Source organism: Pteropus alecto, unplaced genomic scaffold (genome assembly GCF_000325575.1).
Source record: "Pteropus alecto unplaced genomic scaffold, ASM32557v1 scaffold50, whole genome shotgun sequence".
Taxonomy (NCBI): domain Eukaryota; kingdom Metazoa; phylum Chordata; class Mammalia; order Chiroptera; family Pteropodidae; genus Pteropus; species Pteropus alecto.
In genome coordinates this window covers 8,209,145-8,234,383 of record NW_006431918.1, presented here as the reverse complement: position 1 = coordinate 8,234,383, position 25,239 = coordinate 8,209,145, and the positions used below count along the sequence as shown (strand labels likewise).

Sequence of the window (25,239 nt, the reverse complement as noted above, 5' to 3'; positions counted from 1 at the left end):
TGTGTGTGTGTTACTATCTGGGCTCTACTGGTTGGGAATGAAGCAAAATTAAGTGAAAGATAATGAGAACATGATATTCTGTCACAGCCACCCCCAGCACCCTCGTGCCAATCTCTGGGAATCCTTTCCGTGTTTTAAAACGGAAAGACCCAAAAATGAACATAGAGTGATGTCATGATGTTTACTCTCTGACCACAGAGTGTCAGTGGCATTTTCGTTTGCTCACTGAAAAAGAGATGAGAAACACAGAAGCAGCCCTCCTCCCACAAAAAGGACTCAGAATTTTCTCCGCAGTAGCCGTGTAAGGAAGACAGCTCTGTGCCAGTCATATGCATTCATAAAAGATCATGCTTTCTGAGGGCCCAGACCAAAGCCCAGAGAGGAAGCAAAGCTTTCTTCAAGTTGCAAATAATTTTTGCAGGACAGGAGTGTAAGAAATATGGTGGGGAAGGGGAACCAAGACAGGAGTCTCTGGCCCAGGGGAGCCAGAGGATTAAGGCAGACACGATGCTCCCTACTATGCAGTAACACAGAAAGCGAGCCTGAGCCTCGAAGGGAATGAAGCCCAGAGCTCCTCCCTGTGGAGATGAGACAAGATTGTGTAGTGGTTAAGAGCATAAGCTCTGAAGCTAGAGTGCCTGGGTTTAGTCTTTGCTTGGCTACTCATTTAGCTGTGTGACCTTGGAAAAGTCACATCACCCTTATCTGTAAAAGGAAATTAGGACCTATAGCACAGGGTTGAGATTAATTGATTAAATATAGAGAGAGCCTTAGAATAGTTTTCTTCTTCTTAATGTAAGCCTTGGAGTTTCCAGGTTCAGTTTTCACATGCAGGAAGTTTTACTTAACAACAAAAATGACATGTAATAGTGTAGGAGAGAGAAAGCGAGAGAAGACAGACTATATATTTTATTACTTCTGCTTTTCTATTATGACTTTCCTTCCCAACGCTATTCTTTATCTCTGTTTTCCTGCTCTGTCTACATATTCCAACTCTATTAGTAATCTGTAGATAATTCTGTTAGTAACAAGTTACCCCAAAACTCAGCAGTTTAAAAAAATAAAAAACAAAAAAAAACCTATATTCTCAGACAGATCTTGTGGGTCAGAGATTCAAGAGCAGCTTAACTGGGTGATTCTGGCTTAAGATCTTTGACAAGGCTGTCGTCACATGTACGCCAGGCCTACAGTCACCGGGACGTTTCCAAAGTGACTCTCTCATGTGGTGGCAAGTTGGTGCTGGCTCTTGGCAGGAGGCCTCAGATCCTTGATGTTTGAATCTTTCCGCAAATCGGAGTGGGTTTCCCCAGAGCAAGAGATCTGAAGGAGCGAGTGCCATGCAGAAGCTCTTTTTGTGACCCAGCCTTGAGAGTCAGGCAGCATCATTTCCTTGCTGTCTTAGTTCTCACTTATACAGCAGCTCAGTTCAGCATGGGAGGAGAGTACTCAGGACATGAACATCAGGAGACGAGGCTCGTGGGAACCATTTTGGAGGCTGGCTACCACACCCCTTTCTCTCTGCTTTCATCTCTTTATCAGCCACTCAGAGTTTCTTCCTTAGGCTGCCCCTACTCCTTCAATGGCCTTTTGTACAATATCCTTTTTGAGGGCCATAAAAATCTCTCTCCCCATCAATTTTGCTGCTTTCTTCTTCCCGTCCTTTTGTTCTCTAGACCCATCACTCCCTGCCCATTCTTTTCTGTCCCCTTCAAATTCTAGAATCCCACCTCCACCGATGTTTTCTTCTCTTAATCCCCATCTTCCTGACCCTCTTTTTTTCCCCTTGACCTCAGCCATGATCTCCTGTTTCTTCTGACCAAGCTCCTAGGAGTCCCTTCAATCTAGTTGATAACTTTCCCTATGGGAATATTTACTGTGCTTAAATCACAGCATTTTCTTTGGGACAGATAGGCAATAAAGAGTACTAAATGTGTCATCAACTGCTAGATAGATGAAGAAAGCATTTCCCTGAAATTTAATTCATCATCCATGTCCCAATGTCAGACTTTCAAGGTTGTAGTAACTTAAGGTTTTCAGAGTCAGGGGCACATCTGTGGACATTGAAAGATAAAATGTCTCACATTTTGATGCTGAAGTGTATGCCCAGAGGCTGTCTACAGTGAGCGTTCTTGTTGGTTGAAGAGAAGAAACAAAAATGTACATTTAGAACATTATCCAACATCTTGAGATTATAAACTGTCTGATGGGCTGATATTTTATCCGATGATGTCTCCTGGGTCTGCTGGTGGTGAAAGATTTTCCAGATTTGTGAAGTGTGATGAAAAGGACTGGTAGTATCTCATCCTGACTGGCAGAGCTAAAATGTACGTCTGTGACCTTCTGAACTTCAAAACTTCTTTTCGAAGCTGTGAAATGTAAATCCACAGTAGCTGCCGACCTTAGACATTTTTTTGCTTTTCCCTGGAGCTTTGGCTTTTCTTTGGTATTTAAAACGAGTTAATAATCTTCAGGACTAAAAGCCTGACTACTTTTATATCCTTTTTATTACCCCAGCAATGTGGCACGGTAGCTTCATCTTTGAATGTAATTGATTTTTATTGACAGAAACAAAAACAAAAGAGGGACTAAGCAGTTTTGAAGACCTCAGTGCTCTAACAAAATAAATCATCTTAATGAATCTCAGACTCTGAAGACAGTGATTTGCACATTGTAGTTGCTCAGGAAATTGACGCATTTGGTGGGTAAATGACTCAGCTGGGCTGAAGCACATCTTTGTGGGGATTCGGGGGGGGGGAGAGTTTGCTAAGTCAATCAGTGTAAAAATAAGATCAATTGTAGAAACTACATTTAAATATAACCTACATGCGTTAATCTTAAATGCTCCCTTATTCATGATAGTGGTCATATCAAGAAAGTTGTCTTTGTGTCACATTAGAAATAGTTGGATGAAGTTACGACTTAGAGATTATTGTAGTGAACTGGCCTGTGTCAGCGACCGACACTGGTAGCTCCCATAGTTGGTACTACAGAGACAGGAACCTCTCTCCTACCACCCAGGTATCCTAGAACTCGGTGATCCTTCACAGTGAAAGCATGCAGATATTTTTAGCAGGTAGGCATGGCCATACCACCCATCTGTTGCTCAGGATCCAGTAAGCTGACACTTTGCTCCAAAGGCTCACTATAGGGAAGTGCTGAGATTCTGTGCTGGCTTTGGCAGGCCATGTTCTCAACTGAGGTGGCAGCACTTCTCAGAGGAACAGAAAAGCACAAGTCAGCAGGTTCCACACAGCCCCTTTCACAGACTTTTGAGCCGGCTGCATAAACCTTGTACGTGCACAGATAGTGGATTCTGTTTATCACTGTTGGCCACCATTAACCAACCACAAATCTCGAGGGCCTAATTTTGCCAAATGAAACCAAGTCTAAGGTGTGTCTACAGATAAGAATACTTTGTATGTTATCAATCCCTAGGTGCTGATTCAGATTAGTTGTTCACATATCTCATTACTAATACTAAAATATTTCAGGGAAAATTATCACAAATACAATATAAACATGACAAAGCTTTCTGTTTTTAAATGCCTGCCTAACACAACAATTGTAATAATTTACACTGGCTTTCCTTCAAATGGATGGAATTGATGTTTCTGATACTTTTTAAAAAATGATAATGGAAGCAAATCCGTTTACAACCAATATCTAGTATACTGATAAAAAAACAAACAAACAAACAAAAAAACTTTAGTACATTTCAGAGGTCTTTTTGGTGTGGTTGTTTTTTTTTTTTTTAAATAGGATTTGCCATCACCCACTGCTTCTGATGTTAGTGATTTCCTAGCTGTATTCAGAGGTCTTTTTAAAGAAAAGAATTTTCTGAAGCTCTCTTTATGTGAGGAAAGGCTGTGAATTTATCAATTTGTATATTATGTGACTAAATTACAAGAATGTGACTATAGTTCTGTACCTGAAAGCATGCTCTAAATATACCACAGTGACTATTTTGATGGGTGAGTCAGGTATCAGGTAGCATTTCTTAGTTTAGTGGCCTTGCAAGACTTCTCTCTCATTCTTAGAGGAGGGGAGAGTGTGAGACTAGCCAAACAGCCCCTGGGACCTGCATTCAGACGTGGGTTTAGATTCTGACTTGGTTTAGATTCTGACTCCACATTTGCTGTGGCATTTGGGCAAGTTATATAACCTCTCTAAGCTATGGTTTCATCACAGATCAATGGAGATGATGAAGATATTTAATTCATAAGATATAAAGGACTCATTTTAGGACTTGGCACAAAGTAGGAATTCAGTAAATTGTAATGAGTGTTGTCTCCTCTTTTCTTACAAAGTTGGTATTTGGCCATAGATGACTTGCAATGGTTAGAGTATTGGATGCGTGTCAGAGAACTTGAATTAAGGTAGCTGAACAATTAATTACAATTGCTGCCAGAAATTTCCTCCACAGAGATTCTCAACCTTGACTACACATTAAATCTTCTGTGGAGCTTAAAAAATACTGATACCTAGGCCCTACATCCAAGGAACCGTTAATCTAAGGTGCAACTTGGCAATAGTTTTCAAGTCTTTTCAACATGTATAGTATTTCCTAATGGACAACATGTACAGTATTTCCAAACTAAGAAATGCTACCTGATACCTGACTCACCCATCAAACAACAATATTCTGAAGGTAATTTTGTTATAGAGTTTAAAAGTATAAGAATTATATTGGAGGAAAAGCTTTCCCAAGAAAGTTCTTGTAGACCAGTGGTTCGCCTATGACCAAATTTGGCCTATTGCCTGTTTTTCTAAATAAAGCTTTATTGGAACACAGCCATGCTCATTTGTTTACATATGGTCTATGGCTGCTTCATGTTACAACAGCAGAGTTGAGTAGTGGTGACAGACCATAGGACCCACAAAGGCTAAAATATTCCTTCCTGGCTCTTTACAGAACATGTGTCTGACCCCTGCAGTAGGCCACTTAAAAATTGAATCGTAGTTATATTTTCCAAGATACATTCAAGAAAGTCAACTCACTATGCAGCAATATCTCCCAGATTCTGTTCAAGTTCTTCCTTTCATGAAAACTCTAAATAGTGTCCAGGTTTTCTTCAAAAGTCAATAGTAATGTGCATTGATATAGCCATTTTTGCTACTTTTTAAAAGAATTTCCCATTTCTGAACAAAACTTTGCATTTTTAGTTTAGTACTTAACATTTCTCTTTAAGTTTTGTTTATAAAAATTGTAATAATCCACTTATCAAAGAAACGTAATGTACGACACTCTTAACTTCCTGGCTAAAAATGCAGAAAGCTGAAATGTTACCTGTTATCAGACGTGCCCAGTCGCCTATGAATGCCTTATTAAATGATGCTAGCAGTTGAGAACACTTTATAGCTTTTTCTGCTCTGTTGCTCTGTATTCAAGCTTTTTTTTTTTTTTTTAAGTTCTTAGCAGAAGCAGATTTTTGTGCATTCCCTCCCTTGCTTAGAAATGCGGAGTTGCTGCTGCGGGTGGAGTGGGTGGGCGAGGCAGCGGTACAGGTCACAGAGAATGTGTTCTGTATCTCCATAGACTTCTCATCACCTTCCCTCCTTGGCCAGTCAGTACTTCATCAGGAAATATGTTCCCCTTCACTCCCCACCCCTAAACACAATTGCATCTTTCTGAACCAGTTCGTAATTATGGAAGCTCTCTTGAAAGAGCCCAGATGCTGTCATCCATTTATGCTTTATTGAGGAGGACTTAGGCACTTTCTTTGTGCTGTCTCAGCATCAAAGTTGCTGATCGAAGCATGAGAACTCATTAGCATTTTAAGAGATTTTAATAACAGTTCTTAGTGGGACAATAGAAATGGGACAGGTTTCATCAGGAAAGCCAAATTTGAATCTCTCTGGTGCTAATTCAATCCGTGCTTCAATAAGAGAATAAATCTCTTACAAGGGACAGGGAAATGCTTACATTGTGTCCGGTAAATGGAAAGAATTTCATAGTCATAGCGTTGTTATCCCCTGGGCTTTCATTGCTCTTTGTCTGCATGCCGCTCAGGGCGCTGGGAATGCTCTGCTTTATAGTTCACAATAGACACTTCGCATTTGCCGGGGATCTGTCCAGAGATCTTGGTGAATACCCAGCTTTTCTTGTGCCCTTGGAGCACCGAGCTACATTCCTGGGAGGTCAAGTGAACTTAATCACTGGCTGTGTGAGTCAAGTGTTACAAGTGCAGATTCGTGCCTTAGCAAAATGGCTTCCTCACTGAACTTCAGAGTCGCTGGGAACCATCAGAACCTTAGAGACCATAGCCTTGAATGTACAGGTTTCTCGGACAGATTTTAAGTACGCACAGATGCCTCTTTGTAAGATTGTAAACTTCTGGGTGGTGATGAGCATGTCCCTTCACCTTTGTATCCTAGAAAAATCCATCACAGGTTGTCGAGGGAGGAAGGAAAACCGTCCCTGTGTCTGATCATGTCCCTGTCTATCCTGCTGTGCTGGAATAAAATGATCCTCTTTATTGGTTCACGTTTTCATTTTTTTAAGGAAGCTTTATTTTTGAATAAAAGAGAATATCTGGATAGAGATAAGTCACTTCTGTTAACTCATTATAGGCTTTATTTTTAAAAAATGCTTGAGGTTTAACATTTAAAAAAAATCATTCCATTTGACAGTTTCGAAAAATGTTCTTGCCATCATTTTTGGCATTTCCTGGTGATACAGAGAAACCCTTGTCAGGTGCACACGAAATGGCCTTCGGCTTGGGCCCTGCACCCTGCCCTCTCCACGAGGCAGCCCCCTCTTCTGAGGCTCCAGGCTTCAGCCCAGTCACTGTTCTCTCTTAGTCTCAGGGAACCAGCTTCCACCACCTGCTCTGTCTCCTGGTCTCTTTCCATGTTGCTTGCTGCCTCTGCATCTCAACAAAACTAGGTTTTAATTGCTGGACTGTGCATGGAATCCGGGTAGATGGGAGTGGGGTTTAATCAAAATAAACAGTGGGAAAGTCACAGTGGTTCACAAGAACTCAGTAAGCACTCTGAGGAGCCATCCATCCATGTGAATGAAAATGAACAAGGAGGTAAAAATGTCTACATTTTAGCCCCTTTCAAGACTTCCTTCTTAGAGAGCCCTTGACTCAGAACACTTGCAATGAACTATAACTTACTCAAATTAGCTCAAGGGAAGGACTTGTTAGAAGAATGTTACCCCCTCCCCGGAGAGCTGAGCAAGCAGGCCTGGGGGAGCGTGGCCACAAAGGCAAGTAGGTCTTAGGACCTCAGCAGTGGGCGTGGGGCCTGCACACTTTTCCAGGCCAAGCGTTAGGAGGTGAGATGGGTACTGCCCAGCTCGCAGGCCTGACCAGCCAGCTGCAGCCTGAGGGTGTGGGGCTGCCTCATCCTGGGCTGTGAGATGTAGACATGCACGTGAGCTGGTCCCTTACCCAGGCATTGACAGTCCACCTCCATATCACAAATCCAGGGGCAAGCAATGATCAAAAGAGACCTTTCTATTTATCTTTTGAGGTGTAACTTTTAACTTTACAAAAAAAAAAAAAAAAAAAAGACATTCCTCCTCTCATCTTTATTCCATTAAGAATTTGGCTGATATGAATTTAATTTGAATCTCTTGTTCCCTTGACTAACAATTTTTAGTCTAGGAAGGGTTGAATTAGAAGGGGAACAGACTTGAAATGAATTATTTAGTAAAAGATTTCTTCTAACCATTGTACATTTCGCAATTCAAAAACACCTGTCAGTCACTCATTTCAAGACTCTATGCTAACCATTTTAAGGAAGGCTACGAATATATTGATTTTACATGTATGAGCTAATTTTAATTCTTTAGCAAATCTTTGAGCTAGGTGCTGCTACTATCCTATATTCAGAGCAAAAAGTAAGACTTGGAAAGTTTAAGCAACTTAAAAAAAGAGATTTGAGTTAATGTAAGTAAAATGCATGGGGGGAAAAAAAGTGGTGGGAAACAAATTGAGCAGGTAGGTAGGGGGACAAACCGTGGCCTGAATGCCATGCTGGAGGTTTGGGGTTATTCTGTTGGTAACAAAGGCCGACTGAGGTTTTTGCATCCTAGGGCTGATATCAGTACCATCTTGTGGAAGTTTCTCTTGCAATAATGTGTGCAGTGGGTGAAAGTAACTAAGGAGGCCTTTGATGAGGTGCCAGGAGAGACCGGAGGGGTTGGTCGCTGGGTGGGAGCCGTGGAAACGGAACAGAGTAGAGAATGGTGTGGTTTTCTTGTCCGCTTCCTTTTAAGTCCCCTCTCTGGGCTTTGGTTTTAAACAGTCTAGCTTTCAAACATTCGAGCATAGACTCTTGCTTATCCTGAAGTTGCCTTGATTTCAGTGGCGGGGAAATAAAAAGTAAATTTTAAAAACTGTCTACTAATTACCTTGTATTGAGGAAGCAAAATCATTGAATTCCAAGGAGCTGGGGATTTGAGTGAGTGAGTGCAGCCTTTCCATCACGGTAAGGGAGGCCGGAAAGGGACATAGACACACACGTTCCTACTCAGCTGCTCGCTATGTCAGAGTGAAGGAGAAAAAGCAAACCTATGAGAAGTGTGTTTGCCACTCAGGATAGAAGCTGATTCCACGTCTCTCAGCAGTGCTTTTCCGTGGCCTTGGGTTTCTTAACAGGACACACTGCTGCTGGTTTTATGGTCCACACACGGTGCTGTTACTTGGGATCTGAGAAAACAGCCCCCAGTTCTTACATGTCTCTTATTCTTGAGGGTCGTGTTTTAATCAAGAACTTCTGGATAATTCTGTTTGAAAAAATGTTTGTTAAGTATGCGGCTGTCCTGGCGTTTGAGCCAAACTCAGAACCTGTGAAGTTCTTTCTCCACTTCACCTGGAAGGAAGGAGTGGATCCAGTGTCTCTAACTGGTGGGCACTCTGGGAAGGGCAGTTCCCTGCCTTGAACCTGTGTTGTTTATGCTTTTGTTTAGCAAGTATAAATTAAGTACTATGTGTCCAGTCACTGTGCTACGCGTGGGGGACGTAGTGGTAAAGAAGACACAGCCATCGCGGGGCAGACGCTACCGGGATAGTTTTGGCATAGAAGCAAGTGTGTAAGCATACCAGTACACAGAACATCGAAGATGCTTTTCAGTGTTTGGTAGGTCCTTTGGCCTTGTAAGCTCTTGGAAGGAATAATTGAAAGGAAGGAGGAAAGGGAAGGGAAGAAAAAGGGAAAGGAAAGATCAAAAAATGAGTTTGAAAGCCTAAGAGCCTTTGGTGATTAAGAAAAACTTTTGTAAGCCTACAGAACAATAAACTTCATATGAATAATATAATGTGAATTTAATTTCCCTAAGAACTAGAGCTATTTCTGTGTTAGAAGGGAAACTTCAGCTTTTTGTTAAGTTGGAACCTACCTTTTAAGTTTTATCTTTAATTTCCCTCTGGTTGCTGGTAATGAAAATCCTTACAATGCTCAAGAGGAATTTCTGCTATCTTAGGGTCAGTAAAGGAGAGGGTTGAGCCAGGGCTGCACTCTGGACCCTGAGTCCACAGGAGAGTGTGGAAAGTGATGCATCTTAGGCATGGGAGTAGAGTTCTGAGAAGGTGTTGACCGTAGCAGGGACTCTCGGAGGTCAGCTACAGGGGTGGCTATGGGATCTGTGGACCAATTGCTGGCTTTCTTGGAATTATCTATGGTTCTGAGCCTCATTCTGCCAACTGTAGTACCTTGTACAGCTGCGATGCCATATAAGTCTCTTTTACTTTATTTCGTTGAGGTCAAAAGTAACACAATATCAAAGAGAGTAACATACTGTCAATTTCCCCCGATAGAAAATATTATATCTACAGAAAAAAAATTCATTAATGTGTTTATTGGGAGAAAGGTGAGAGGAAAGGAAAGGCAATGCTTCCTCTATTTCTGTATCATTGTATCTTTGCATTCTGTAAGCATTTTCTATTATCTGTAAGCATTTTCTATTAGCTTGCTAAATATTGGTCAATTTTTTCCTGATAAATAGTGGTTACTCTCTTCTTTTAGCAGGTTTCTGCACATGGCAGATCTTCTTCCAACATAAATGGTGGACCTGAACTTGATCGCTGCATGAGTCCTGAAGGTAGTTATCAACCTGATGATTACTTTCACAAAGGAGGTCATCCATATGAACTTGGTGGCCACCCCAAATCCACTTGAGCTGAATTATGATGATCTAAACAGGGATGTGATCATGTCACCAGTTAAGCTATTTATCCTTAGTTGATGGGCCGCGCCAAGATATGTAAAATCTCGTCATTAATCAAGCTATCCCAATTTCAAATTTTAGACTTGGGCTTTCTTTATTTTTCCTTAGTGGCAATCTGTTCATAATTGCTAAATGTAGGTTTTAATTTCTCTCAATTAGTTATCAAAAGTGTGTTTCTATATTTGATGTCTGCAGTGTACCAGGCACTGGGCATAGATTGCGAAAAGTAGTTGATCTTAACCACTTCCTCTTCCTGTTCCCTGCCCCTCCCCCACTACCACCACCTTCTTGAGAAGACTTAGAACTAGGAATTAATCTGAACAAGGCATCCTAGCTGGCTAGAATTTTCTTTACGAGAAAATCTTGAGAAATCTTGAGAAAATTTAAAAAATTAAATCCCAACATCATCCCCTTTTTCTTACCCAAGAGTTGACAAAAAAAGTTTAAAGTTTTAGTTAGACTTCTTGTTTACCAAAGTGAATCATTTATTTTAGCTGATATTTCAGAGATTTGTTGTGTTTATTGGTTGTGCTGGTGTCTGATTTCAACCAAGAAAGTCAAAAGAAAGTTGTTGATTCAAATGTGCTATTCAGAAAATATGCTCAGAGCCTTTCTCTAGTTTCACTATAGACCGAGGAATAAATGCACTGCAATGTATTATTTTACAAGTAGGTAGGAATCAAGATGAGATGCTGACGTTTTCTTTCGACTTTGCATTTATCCTTTTTTTACAGGCATGAATGGAAACAAGTGCTCTGAATCATCTACTCTTCTTGAGAAATACAGAATTGGAAAAGTTATTGGCGATGGCAATTTTGCAGTAGTCAAAGAGTGCACGGACAGGTGAGTGGATAGTAAGGATAATCATTTGTTCTCCTACACAAAGATTTCTCCTTGGAAAGAGTCTGTCCTTGGGACCAGCTATTTTGAATGCCCACAAGCAATTTGACAGGGAAAAATATACGTATACACATAGAGTATAAACCTGCTTTATATTTGGATTGTGCACTATGTCAGTTCTCACCCATGAACCAGAGAAAAATGGGAAAGATTTATTTATTTTTAAAATCTCCTGTAGTATTACCTGTGCCAGGACAGTGCTATACTTATATTAACATTTAATTCCCACAATAACCCTCTCCTTTAAAATTTAATTACATATGCCAGTAGTTCAGGATACATGAGCTCTGACTCCTTTTAAGATCAGCATCTTAAACTTCTGCCTATATTAAAATTATATTTTTGTCCAGCTTTATTTTGTGTAAGGTCCTAAATTCTCAAATGGAAAGAAATCCATGCTTTTAAATTCTAGGCCTTTTGTAAACAATATTAAAATTGGAAATGACACAGATTAGAAAGTCTTTGTGTTCATACGCTGCTTCCCTACCTGTTCTAAGTGGTAATTTTTATCATTTGTAGGGAATTTTTCAGAAAGTTCTGGTAATTACAGTTTTTCTAGTCTGCTACATCTCCAGTGAGGCTTTATTTCTCCTTATCCTGGTGCACAAAGTAGCTTTCTGTCCTCTAAGTCTTTGTACTTAACTCCAGTATACAGATTGCTGCCCAGGTAACTAATTAAGCATCTAAAATATGACTTCTGAAGACTTGTTAGAAATCTGAGGCAGGGTTTGGTTTATGTCATGGAGAAGTAATTTAAATAAAAGTTGTTTTTCCAAAGTAGACCTCATCAGTGTGTACTGTGACCACCTGGCAAAGGCAGCTGTGCTTGAGAGAACTCATATCTTCCAAGAATACTGCAGTGTTCTTTGTTGAACTGTTTTCCTATACTAAAATATGTTTTTTGCCATGTTCTGATTAAAATATGTTAAAGGTGATTAAACATTAAACAACAACATCAAGATTCTGTGTCCAAGTAAATGATCTCTTTAGTATCAGATACGGGCATTTAAAGATATGGGTAAGATGGAACTTAGGCTGAGGAATAGTTATTGAAAATCTAGGGGATTTTCAGTTTTGAATTATGGACTAATTATTGACTAATGGATTAACGTCAAGATATGTTGATAACAGGTAATTTTCAGTTATTCGATTCATTTTTCTTAATCTATCTCCTAAGAGAACTATTTTGAGATTTAAGTATAGGAAAAACAGTTTCCTGTTCAGTTCTGATAAAACAGACTTTAAGTACTTTTAATATGCAAGTTATATGATAATATAATTATTAATATTTATAAAAGCGGCTTAACAGTGTAGCGTTGGATTTTATTTTTTTTTTGGCGGAAAGGAGAGGGAGGCATATACCTTGCCCCCTGACCGCATTCAGCATCATCTCTAATGTACAGAGGAGGAAGCCAGTCTTTCTTCCCCAAGTCTGTGCTGTAGAAGAAATCAGGAATGATGATGGTACCTGTGATTTATGTCTTTAAATGGCCTTCCTCTGATCATTCCACAGGTCCACTGGGAAGGAGTTCGCCCTAAAGATTATAGACAAAGCCAAGTGTTGCGGAAAGGTACAGTATATATAAGTGCTTCATGAAAGAAACAGAAGCTTGTTGAGATGTTTATTGTGCTTGAGGAATTTAAGGGGGAGTTGACAAGCAGGAATAGACCGTTGATAGTAGTGGGGGAAACACTATCAAGCCCCCCCTTGCCATTTTTCAGAAACCTTAATCCTAAAACAGGAAATTGATTTGATCTCTGGTTTATCAAAAATAAAATAAGTTCTCTTCTCTGGGAGATGCCTATTTCAAAACCTAGCAACACACAAAAGGTATGTCAAAAGTTGTGATGGGTCTGAGACTTTACCCAACTTTCAAACTAATAACATTAGCCTTTCAGCTTTATAGATTCTGGCACAAGATGCAAGATTCCTGGGTCAGAGACAAAAATCTTTGTTACTCGTGGCACAGCAGATAGCATGAGCTGCATGTTTGCATTGGTTCTCCTTAACTCCCGAGCCCCACAGGAAGTGGTGCAGAAGGGCCCAGCTAGATGTGTGCGCACAATGGTTTCTGGAGGATCTCCAAGTCTAGGAAACCCTCAGTCTTATGAGGGAGCTGTTAGCAAACCTACCTAACCTTTGTCCCAGAGGAGAACATTATTTTTATTATCATGATCAGAAAATAAATCTGCCCTCTGCCCCGAGGGAGATCCTGTCTCTGTGTTCCAAGGGTATTTGCTATACAGACATCCTTGAAAGGATAGCTGGTAACAAGAGCTGTGCAGAAGCACCATAAAGAATTATCTCCCCAACCGGATGAGCTGTTTTCTTCTGCCCTACTCTCAAGCTGGGGTTGGGAAAAGATCAAATGATGCAATGCTGCCAGAGTACTGATATTTTAACTATTTTTAAAAAGATCAATATGACAGTGGCGAGAAAGACCTTTTTAGATTCCTTTGTATTAGCATGGCAGTTAAGAGAGCAGGCTCTAGAATTCACTGTCCAACACTGGAGCTACTAGCCACCTCTGGCTACTAATCCCTTGAAATGTAGGTATTCTGTATTAAAATGTACTGTAAGTATAAAATACACAATAGATTTGAAGACTTAGTATTAGACGATGTAAGATTCCTCATTAATATCTTTTGTATTTGATTACATGTTGAAATGATAATCTTTTGGGTATATTGAGTTAAATAAGTTATATTATTAATTTTACTTGCTTTTTTCTTAATGTGGCTGCTAGAAAAGTTAGATTTCCATATGTGGATCATAATTATATTTCTGTTGAGCAATGCTGCTCTAGAACTAGATCGTATGAAGTTTCATCCTGACTGTGCCTTTTTCGCTGTGTGATCTTGGAAAAATAACAACTCCTCTGCACCTCTGTTTCTCCCTCTAAAATGTGGTTATTCACAATATCTAAGACAAAATTATAGTTAAGGTCAATTGAATTAAAGCATAGAAAACATGTAGAAAAGTACTAGTATGTAATAAGAACTTAACCCATATTAATTGTAACATTACTATGCCTGAGGAGTTGAGGATTTATAATTAGGAAGATTCGATATGATGGTAGTGATTTTATATTTATGAAACTCCTAAACTGGTCTTCATTGGACATTTACAGAATTGTGTATTTTTAACAGAAAACTTAAAGTATTATGGTAAAGTTTTAGCAAAATCTTCTTAATTCCCCAGAATGGAAAATTCAAGAGGCAAAATTGTCATATACTTTTTTTTTTACGACACTGTGACAGCTACTAAAGCAGACTGTGCAAAATGGCCCTCTTTTCTTTGAATAAGTAAGGTTTTCTAAATTTTCTTTAATTCTGTGGCTTTTACTTATTCTAACAATAGTGTTAAATTTTTCAATGCAGAGCCTTTTTTCCAGAAATAAGTGTTACTCTTTTTATCTGGTATTGTGTAATTTAAGCAGAATGTATCATAATTTTGGGAGCCAAGTTCTAAACAACTGTATTTAAAAAAAAAAATTCTGTGGTAGGGATGTTATTTACCTAATTAAAATTTAAGCAGCTGTTTCAGTAGTTAAAAAAGATCTTTCTATGCAAAAAAAAAAAAAAAAAAAGAAAAATCAGTCTAGTACACTGAATGCTGAGGCAAAGGAATAGGTCACTTCAATCATTGGATCTTGTTTTTCCTTGTATTGAATATCATTTGGTTTTTATCATTTATGATTGTATACTTATTTTTATCTTCACATTTGGTTTATTTAGACAAGTATTTCTACATTGACTGTATAAAATTATAATTTCAAAACTCGATTTATTCCAAATAAGTTGATTTTCCCATTATGGTTTGTTTTGAGAAAAAAAAATGCTCTAGGGAATTTGTTTTTTAACCCATTTCTCATTTAGAAAAAAAAAGTGCAGCTCGCTGCCAACATTAATTTTACATAAACACGCTCTTCGAGGCTGAAGCAAATCTGATTTTCACTGTGAAAATAAAATATAAAAACTGTTCTTAGAGTTGTTTCTAAACAGAACTTGTCTCTAATCCTAATGTAACAGAAATGTACACATAAGTCAGATTTATCAAATGACTTTGGCTAACAACTAAGAACAATGTTAACATCATGTGTAGGAATACTACGTTTTCTAGAATTTGACATTTGTAACAGCCAAGAATAATTATATTTTGTAAATGGAAATACCACTACTAAAAACAGAATTCTATAAATAGAACGATGTCATTTGTTTCCAGTGGCTATCAATATGTTAGAATTATGCGAAAATAATAATAGCGAGATATTTCGTGGAAAACTTTGGGGGTAAGGTCAGGACTGTAATCTGCGAGTTATCTTGGGGTAAATGCTGTAGCAACGAACACCATCGGCGAGTATTCCCTGGACAAAAGAAAAATGGGTTAAAACAAAATTTAGGGGGAATCATTCAGCCACTATTCTGGGGTATTGTTGGTCACATCTGCTTTGTGCGTTTTACACAGAAAATTATTGATATTGAAGATAATATCTGCCATTTATTCAAATGTATTATTTAGCCAGGCTTAGGCATATAGGATCTTCTCACAGTATGTTTAATCACTTGCAAAACAGATGTACCAGTTTTACAGATAAAGATTCAGATTAAATAGCTTTCCACAAATCACACAGAGGCAGAGCAGTGATTGGAATTTTGGTCTCATTGGTTACTCAGCCTATGCTTTGGCTAACCTACTGTGCTCCCTCTCTAAGTCCAAGTTCATGAATAAGAACCTGGAGAAAAAATTCTTAACCTCTCTGGTCTTCTGTTTGTTCTTCTGTACTATACATCAGCATTATTAGTTAAACTTACTTATTCACCTAAAATTACATATGTGTGCAAGATACTATGTTAGGAATAGGGTATTTTAACTTATATTTTAATATCAGTTCTGCAAAGAATATTATGAGAGTTTGGGGGGAAGTGTATAAGAGAGAAGGAGGTAATCAGTGAAAACTCCACAGAGCAAGAAGCATTTGAGCTGGACCTCCAGCAGTGGGTAAGATGAAAAAAAAAGACCTTCCACATGGTCAACACAGGCTGAGCAAAGGCCCAGGGATGGAAAGCATGTTGGTTATTCTAAGTAGGAGATTATGTCAAGATCTGCCTTGGGGCCAAGTTTATGGAGGCTGTTGAGAAGGCTATGGTGTTTCTAAATTTAAGAATTCTTCCATGTCTAATGTTCTAAATAATATTCATTCTAAATAAATATTTATTGAATTCCCACAGTGTCTGAAGCTCTGAGCATTCTGTTATGATGCTTAGAAGTGATCTTTCCTTCTCTTCCCACAGTTTTGCATTTATTATCTATGCATCATGGGCCCAGACAAGACATAAATCCAAATGTATACTGTAATAGTTTCCTGAGGCTGTTAGAGTGAATTACCACAAACTTGGTGGCTTACCGCAACAGAAGTTTATTCCCTCACAGTTCTGGGGGCTAGAAGCCTGAAATCCACGCTTCCTCTGGAGCCCATAGGGGAGAATCTGTTCCTTGCCTCTAACGAAGTAGCTTCTGGTGGCTGGTAGTGTTCCTTGGCTTCTGGCCACAGCACTCCAACCTCTGTTTCCATCTTTATATCACTTTCTATTCTGTGTGTTTATTTTTCCTCTTCTGTCTGTGCAGTCTCCTTATGCTTTTTATCTCATAAGGACAGTTGCGATGGCACCCAGATAATCCAGAGTAGTCTCTTCTTTGCAGAATACTAAATCACATCTGCAAAGACCCCTTTTCCAAATAAGGTGATGTTTACGTGCCTCGGGGACTTGATATCTTTGGGTGACCATTATTCAATCCATGGCATATGTCTACCACAGAAAATCACATACAGTGATTTAAACATTTTATCTCTGACTGTATGAGCCTCAGTAATACTCACTAAGCAATAGGGATACCTGCTGTAAAGCCAGTGTTGGCCGAGAGTGATCAATGCCTGACGTGTTTTTTCATTCACTCAAGCACTTCAGGACTCACTGTGCCAGTTGGTGGAGAGCAAGGTAAACCACAAAAACTCTAGGACAGCGAGGTGAGAGCTGTGGCTGGAATAAGTACAGAGGGCAATGAGAGCAAATAAAAGGAGCACCTAGCCCAGCACAGTTGAGTAGGGGAGGCTATTTAGAGGAGGTGAGATCTAAGCTGGTCCTGAGGAATAAATAAGAGTTCACTGAGAAGTGGGGAAAGTTCGTTCCAGACAGAGAAACTACCTGCGCGAACGCCTAGAGGTCTAGGCGAGAGAGCGGCCGTGGAGATGGAAGCGAATGGATGGGTTCAGAGGCTGTCGAGAAGAGAGGCCTGGCAGGCTGGTCACGGACTGGCCAGAAGATGAGAGAAGGAGGCGGGTGCGGTGTCCCCGTCTGCTCTGGGCAGCCAGGTTCATTCAGTGAGATAGAGGACACAGGAAGAGAGGACTGTTTTTGTGGGACTGGGAAGGATGCAGACAAGATGATTGGTTTGGTTTGGGAGATGTTTATTCCCTAATCCACCCCCTCCCTCCCTCTGTTCTCTGCTCTCTCCTTCCTTCTTCTTTTTCTTCATCTTCTCTTCCTCCTTCCCCCCTCTCTCCCTCTTTCCCCCTCACTCTGTCTCTATATCTGTCTGTATATATTTTGTACATTGAAAACCACATGGCCAAAGATAAGGGAATATCCTGTGCTAAATCAGCAGTTTTCTTTGTCATTTTCTGTCGCACAGAAACCATGGAACACTGCCACGAAATGATTCATATGTAAATTATTTGGACTCAGAATCCTGAATCACTTAACATAAATAATGGTAGATGATGGAATAATGTTAAGTTCAGTGCGGTTCAAGACAAAGGTGTTGTTCATATTGTATTTAGAGATATTTTCCTGGAAAATGTGATCTAGATTACGATATGGGTTGCATAAGAAATAGGAAGGTAACATTTGTAAAGATTTTTATGCACGGCTATCGTTTTGCTTCTGATGACGGTTAGTTTAAAGAGTGGATTGTTTCTTCATAGACAATTGTACAGGCATAGCCAGAGGCTGGGAAACAAAGGCTAACAGCTCCCACATCCCAGCGACATTCGCTGTGTGCTTGGAATGCTAGTCATCGCTGAGTAGGTAACAGGAAGCTGAGATAACACATAGTGGTGGAGAAAAGTTTGCTGCAGTACTCAGTATTCGAAATGTAACACTGCATGCAGGTGGTCTGGGGAAGGTTCTACAATATATCCCAGAAGGCTTTCTGTGGTGCCTTTGATTGGGAAAGATAACTTTGGGGAGGTGTAGTCTCGTTAGGTGGTAGACATCTTATGTTAACTCCAATTTGAGAGCGTTCTTGGGGTACTGGTAATGGGGGTTATTTTACATATGTCACTCGAAATTAGCATCGCAGACAGAGCCTCTAAACAAAGAGAGGTAAATTTATAGACTTTTCCAGGTGGGAGGAAGTGGGGAGGAATGAGGAGAACTCAAGTGTTAGATCTATTCAGCTTTACAATAAAATGCCTCTTTCACTGCAGTGGTAGTCCTGGCTTCACACAGGGTGAAACACATCCCTTTGCTGGCCTCTCTGCTGTTCACAGAGGTACATCTAACTCTGCTCTTGAGTGTGATTAAGGGAATGCTGGGCACAGACGATGCAAAGGCATCTAAGCACATGAACAAATGTGGAGTGTTTGTGAAGGCTGTGTCCCTGTATTGCTGCTTCCCTCAGGAGGGATCAGGGAGCTATCTGCTGCTTTGTGCTGCTGCTCTGTAACTTAGAAACGTGGGGTCGGAAACAGGTAGGAGACCCTGTCCCCAGCCTGCCAGGCTTGATATGTTAAGTTCTGAAGACCACCGTTCTTCTGAGAGATTCAGAAGCATTTGCTGGGTACTAAGCTGGGCAGACGTCACAGTCCTACTCATCAAGGGCAGAGGTCCTCCCTACACAGAGCCCGGTGTGGTGCTGCCTGGATGCCCCACTCAGTGTGATACAAACTCTAGTTCCTGTCTTTTCAGGGAATTAAATGTTTTCAGCTTTACAGCTATCATTTTCATTTTGAAAAATTCCAGCTTGACTTTTATCGAAGCATTCCCCTTTGAACGGTGGTGTGTAGTACAAATGGGGCTTCAATGTCAGAAAGCTAGGTTTGCATCCCCCCTCAAAGCACTGTTCTGAGGGAAAAGTGTTAAAACATTGCACAAGTACTTTGCACAGCGACTGACAAATACGACTAGATTCCTGGTCATGTCGGTTGTTTTCTTCCCCTACTTCTGTTTAGCATGTGCACCGTCACTTGCCAGCATTTACTAATTACTTGGACAAATATAATGCATGCAATGCTCAAAAAACACAGCCTACCACGTGTAGGATCGTGCAGCAGATTTTCTCTGGATGTTATTTGTTTGTTATCATTTATACCTCCCAACTCTTGTCAAAAAGCACTTGAGATGACTGAGAGTAAAAATGCATGTATACGTGGATGTGTGAATTTACGAGAGGAACCATAAATAGTATCCAGATCTAGAAATAAGATAATTATCTTCCTACTACAGTGGAACACTAAATTTAGTTCTGAAATTCATGGTAGCAAAGCAAAGGGACAATGTGAGGGACACACACTCACGTGTGTGTGTGTATATAGATAGATAGATGGATATGGATGTAAACATATGTGTTTGTTTAGGTAGTAAGTGATGTCTCTTATAAGGCAAATTTTATATAAAAGCTATATTCGAATACCTAGAATGTGTTAGAGGGTATTTAGTTCATTTTACAGAGTGTGCCCTAAAATCAAAATAATTATTACAGTTGATGAGGATCAACAAATGTGACAGTACTGAGAAGGTCTCATGTCTCGTGATGAAATAAAGCAGTAGTTGTTTATGATTCATGATTGGCATATTGAGAATAATGTCTTAATGCTGTGAGTAAACATTTTGCTACAGTGCTGATCCCAACTGTGTGTCTCACCAGGACCGGTATCGAGTGATATTTTCACAGGAGAAGTCCTTAGTGGTCCCTACAGCTCTGTACGTTTCCTGATTTCCGAAATATAAGATGATAAAGAACATACTCTGATGAATGATTTCATACCCAGTTGTAGCGGAAGAAAGTTTCTTTTTCATGAATTTCAACATAGAATTCAAATTCATATAGTAATGGTTTAAAAACAACAAAAAATTTTAGTGCCCAAGTTGTATGCCACAAGCATGCCAAATTTCCTCCTAGAGTCTTTGTTTCAGAGTATATATGGAAATTAAAAAAGTGTTTCCAGCTGAGTTACAAAGCTCAGTGCTGTGTGCTCAGGCTTTCATGGTGTCACAGCCTCTGAAGGTGTCGAAAGTAATGGAGACACTTTCAGTGTGTTTTATGTACCAGGATGCCTGTTTCTTTTTGTTACTGACAATGAGATGTCATGCTGATCTGTCCTGTCCCTATGGAAACCAAGTAGGCCAGGGTTTGGTTTGTCTCTGTGCCAAAGGAGATGCTTCCTTCAGCGTCTGATCTACAGACCGTGTTCTCCAGAACATAGGGGTAGAATAGAGGGTTCTGTGGTTTCTGATCCACCTCTCTAAACCCTTTGTTTGACAGGAACACCTGATTGAGAATGAAGTGTCAATACTGCGCCGAGTGAAACATCCAAATATCATCATGCTGGTCGAGGAGATGGAAACAGCTACTGAGCTCTTTCTGGTGATGGAATTGGTCAAAGTAAGAGGGTGGAGAGATTGCCAGAGATTTCACTGGTGCCAAATTCCCAGACTTCCCGTGTTCATGAAGGACCTAATCAGAGAAGTGTTTTGCTACCGTGAAACTTCACTTATTTATAATCATCAATTTTAGTGGCATTTGTGTTATTTTTTAAGTCTACTCCAGGCCTGTGAACTGTTTTTGTCACCTTCATGAGATTGCCGCTGTCGATGTTTTGATACGCTCTTTCGTGTCCTTCAGGGTGGAGATCTCTTTGATGCCATTACCTCTTCCACCAAGTACACAGAGAGGGATGGCAGTGCCATGGTGTACAACCTGGCCAACGCCCTCAGGTACCTCCACGGCCTCAGCATTGTGCATAGAGACATCAAGCCAGAGAACCTCTTGGTACGTCAGTTCTACTTTTTCTGTTCCCACTCAGATATTCCTTTAAATGACCGTAATCAAATGCAAACAGTGACATTTTAGGGTCTGTACCAATCCCGCAACAGGGAACTAAGCGAGTTTAAATTTAGAAAATTGGCCTGATGCAAGTCAGCGACCATAAAATATTAATGAATTTCTTAAATTGATCTGCATTTATTATGTACCAGACATTAGAAAATGTATTTTCACTTTACATTTTGATGGATGGTATTGAGTGAAGAAAGGTGAGCAGGAAAATTATGAGGCAGAAAATTCTGAAGAATAAATTGGAGACAGAATTAGAGGCTTATAGGAGACAGAAGTAGAACATAAGCTTCACTTATGTGCAGGACAAAACTTTGGAGATTTAGTCCATTCATCTCAGTTTTACAAGTATGGAAATTGAGACCCAGAGATGCCAGTTTTTCTTTTAATACTGTCATTTGTCGCATTGTTCTATAATAGAAAGAAAATTTTGTTCTTCTACTGTGCTCAGAGAGGGCTCCATGATCTGGAACACTTTACCTTTCCAGCCTCCTCTCCTGTTACTGACCCTTCCTGTCCCATCTGGTCAGTGTGGCACTCACCTCCAAGCAACATTTCACACACCCTCCAGGTGGCCTTAACTAAACATAGCTTCTTAATTGGTCCATCCTGGGTCTGCATTGTAAAGGAATTTTAGAGAAGTCAATTGGGAGTTTTGCATGCACATATTCCCCCAAACATACACAAGATGTTTGGTTTATATAGTTCTACCTTTTAGGGCTGAGGTAGCATCATCATTACTGCTTGGGAGGTGAAGTTATCTGAGTCTTCTATATTATGTTAGTCCCAACGCAGGTTTCCCCATCCCTAACAGTTAGTGAAGACTTTATCAACGGCGTTCCACCTCATTTGCTTATGTCCATGCTGGTTTCTGTTTGTGGCGCCCTGTCTGTCTCCCAGCAGCTTGGAAAACACATTGATTTTGTAAGACTGTGAGTAGAAGGAAGTATCTTGACTCAGGGCAGAGTCAGTTGTAGCCAGCACTGGCTTCTGTTGTGCTGATTTTATCTGTTACTTGTCTGTCTCCTTCTCTAGATTGTAAACACCATTGGGGGGCAAGGTTTGTATCTCAATTGTCTTGGTATCCTCAGGGCCTTGAACAGTGCCAAGTAATAACACAGTGGATACAGAATAAATGTTTGGTGATTAACCACTGACAGTCGCTCAGCTAACTAGCGACTGGCACTTGAACATAAGTCTTTGCAGCTTGTGTCATGCTTGCATTACACAAATAATTGTTGAAAGGAATATGCGTTGATGGATAGGCTTTGAGGCCATCCTGGGGGCTTTCTGCTTATCTGCAGTATCCATTTTTCCCTCGTGGTAATACTATTTGGTGATTTCTGAGTGTGTATGTAAAAAGTATGTGTTTTTTTTTTCTTACTCTTTTCTCCCTGGAGGGAATTATGTTTCATTTCTATTTTTCCTATTAGGAAAATAAATATCCCTGCCCTACAAAACAAGATGTAGTATAGTTTCAGTTTTATGAACCCAAAGGAGGAATGGAGGCCAAATTGTAAACTAGGCCTTGGGTTGGAAGTGAGGATATGGCGTCCTCTCTTCCAAAGTGGCCTGTCACCCCTGATGACCTTGCACTGTCCTTCAGGCCCAGGCTCCTCCCCACCTCTGACTGAGTTTAGCTAGGCTTTACGGCGAAGGCGACAGGACTTTCCTGAGTATGACCAGACACAAATACCGTGGTGTTAATGAGGGCACCCCCTTGATTTCTCCTGTCTCTCCATGGCCCAGCTCACTTCACCATGGCGGCTGAAATTATTCATGTTCTCTGCCAATAACGAAGTAGTAGGTCCCCGAGAACCGTTGGCTGCTGTGGGGTGGCCTGTACCGCAGCTCTGAGGCCCTGAGAGGGAGGTGCCTGAGACGATAGTGAACCTGCCCGTAAACCACAGGGTGACCCTTTCCAGCTCACTGATTCCACTCTCGCCGCCCATTTCCTCTCTTTTCCACTCACGACGTGCAATGTATATAGAATCTCGGTGTCTGATCCCTTGTCCTTTCCCCGGGATGCATCGAGGGGAAGATGCTGTGAAGGGGATGGATGTCGCTCACATGCATTCCAGAACGTAACCAGGAGATAGGAATCAAGTTCCTCAGCTGCCTGAGCTCCCCTTGATGACTATTCGCCCCTTCTCCACGACCTGCACCAAGCCCATTGTGTTACCCAAAGGGATGGAGCAGGAAAAAGAGGATAAAACTGACGTCCCGATGAAGCTAATGTGTGAAACAGAAGGGCCGTTGGGTCAGCCTCTAGAAGCCCTTCACTGCGCCTGTCTAAGTAAAAATATATGTCTGCCCTTGGAAACCCGACTAGACCACTCAGCCGATTCTAGACATAGTCAGCAGGTTGGCACTGGCTTCAGGCAAGAAGGTGCCACTGAGGCACTAAAAGTCAACACACAGAGTGACTGTCAGCCTCTTCTTACTCTAAAACTCAGTTTTTAAACACCAGGGCACTCAGACGTCTGATTTGCATCCTTTCTTCTGGTAGCAGCGTTATGATTTAAAACCCTGCCATTGCAGATGTATGGGTCGCCGTGTCAGGGAGCACACGGGTGGCCGTTAATGCTGTGAGTTACAGCCTGGCGGTGCCCCGTCAGAGCTTATGAGAGACCCGTGATAAATTCTGCTTTTCCAGGAGTTCTAGGGACCGGGGAGAGAAGAGGGTGGGTTTCTCATATCTGAAGCCCTTCTAAATCATTACGTTGACGTTTTATTTGGAGAACACGCAGCGTTCACGTCGTGGGATCTGCATTCCTCACATTTTTTACGTTTGCGTTCTGAGACCGACTTTTCACAGCATGTCTCGGCTCGCGGCCGGGCATTTGATCCCCGCAGGGCTGGCGTTCTCACCATTGCGATTGCCTCCGTCCGCTCAGCAGCTCAGCATTGGCGGCATGTGGGCGCAGACTGCAGTCGCAGCTCTGCGGGCTCCGCTCCTCGCTTCGGGCCAGGCTCTGTTGCCAGGCGCTGCAGCGGAATGGTGACGGTGTTGGTTGGACTGCCTGCTTGGCCATCTGCTAGTCAGTCACCAGAGTTCTCTGTGACTCAGTTTCCTCATCTGTAGAATGGAAGCAACAGTTCTCTCCCTGATTGCCCAGCGGGGTGACTGTGGAAGTCCAGTGAGATAATATCGGGGAGAATTTTGAACTCTCCAAAGGCCTGTGAGAATGTCAGTTACTGGGGAGAACTGAGCTCTCGGCCAGAACAGTAGGCCTTCGGAGTCCCTCTGCATTTATTCACCTCTTTCTTAAAACCAGTCTCTTAAAGCAATGCCATGTGTGCGTCAGTGTAGTCTTAAAGCAATGTCATAAACGTGTGTGCATTTAGATTTATAGATAAGTAGATATTTTTTTTTTCCTGCTTTGAAGAGAATCTCCAACTGAGATTTGAAATATACTCATATTATCATTCACATATTTGCCTCTGTCTAGCATTGGGGAGAGATGAATCAGATAAAATATTATTATTTCAGCTTGTCTGCCCCATATGACACTTCCCGTTTGATGTTTAGCCGAGGGAGTACTACTTGCTCAGACATAACTTGGTGATTATAGACTGTTCAGTCCCTTTCTATTTATGCTCCTGCATATGACTCTGAATTCCTTATAGGGGATGTGAAAAACAGGGCTTCTGGGACTTCTGAGTATTTGACAACAACTGTTAAATACCCCTAGGCATCTCTAAGTTGAATGTCTAAAACAAACACTATTTTTCAAAAATGTACCTAATGAGTATATTTTAAAGTTATAAAAACAAAATAACAATGACATTAATAAAACTTTTTTCTTCTTTTAACTCTCATGATACATTTAGAATTATAATGTTACTTATAATGTTCTTATCACTGCAGTTACTTAGGGAATTTCTAAAGTCTGGGTTTCAGTAAATGTGTCATAAATTCTAACTGTAATTCCCTATATTAGATTGTTCTCGTTAATGTTTACATTAAACATAATGGATGGGAAGTTGTCCTAAGACTGCAGCATGACTAAGAACCTGGTTTCTGTTGCTTTAGGCTAAATCA

At 40.7% G+C, this 25,239-nt stretch overlaps 1 protein-coding gene across 20 annotated transcripts in view; it reads left to right on the top strand.

Moving 5' to 3' along the window:
• The window catches only part of DCLK2 (doublecortin like kinase 2), a 153,843-nt gene that overhangs the window by 94,721 nt on the left and 33,883 nt on the right, over positions 1-25,239 (top strand). For 14 of the 20 annotated variants that reach the window (XM_015600706.2, XM_025042822.1, XM_025042797.1 and 11 more), the window contains 5 exons: positions 9,976-10,051; positions 10,912-11,020; positions 12,591-12,648; positions 20,625-20,744; positions 20,985-21,131. In XM_015600706.2, coding sequence (XP_015456192.1) covers positions 9,976-10,051; positions 10,912-11,020; positions 12,591-12,648; positions 20,625-20,744; positions 20,985-21,131 — 510 coding nt within the window. The remainder of the gene's footprint in view (positions 1-9,975; positions 10,052-10,911; positions 11,021-12,590; positions 12,649-20,624; positions 20,745-20,984; positions 21,132-25,239) is intronic. The other 6 variants (XM_025042829.1, XM_015600709.2, XM_025042799.1 and 3 more) reach the window with 1 other exon arrangement.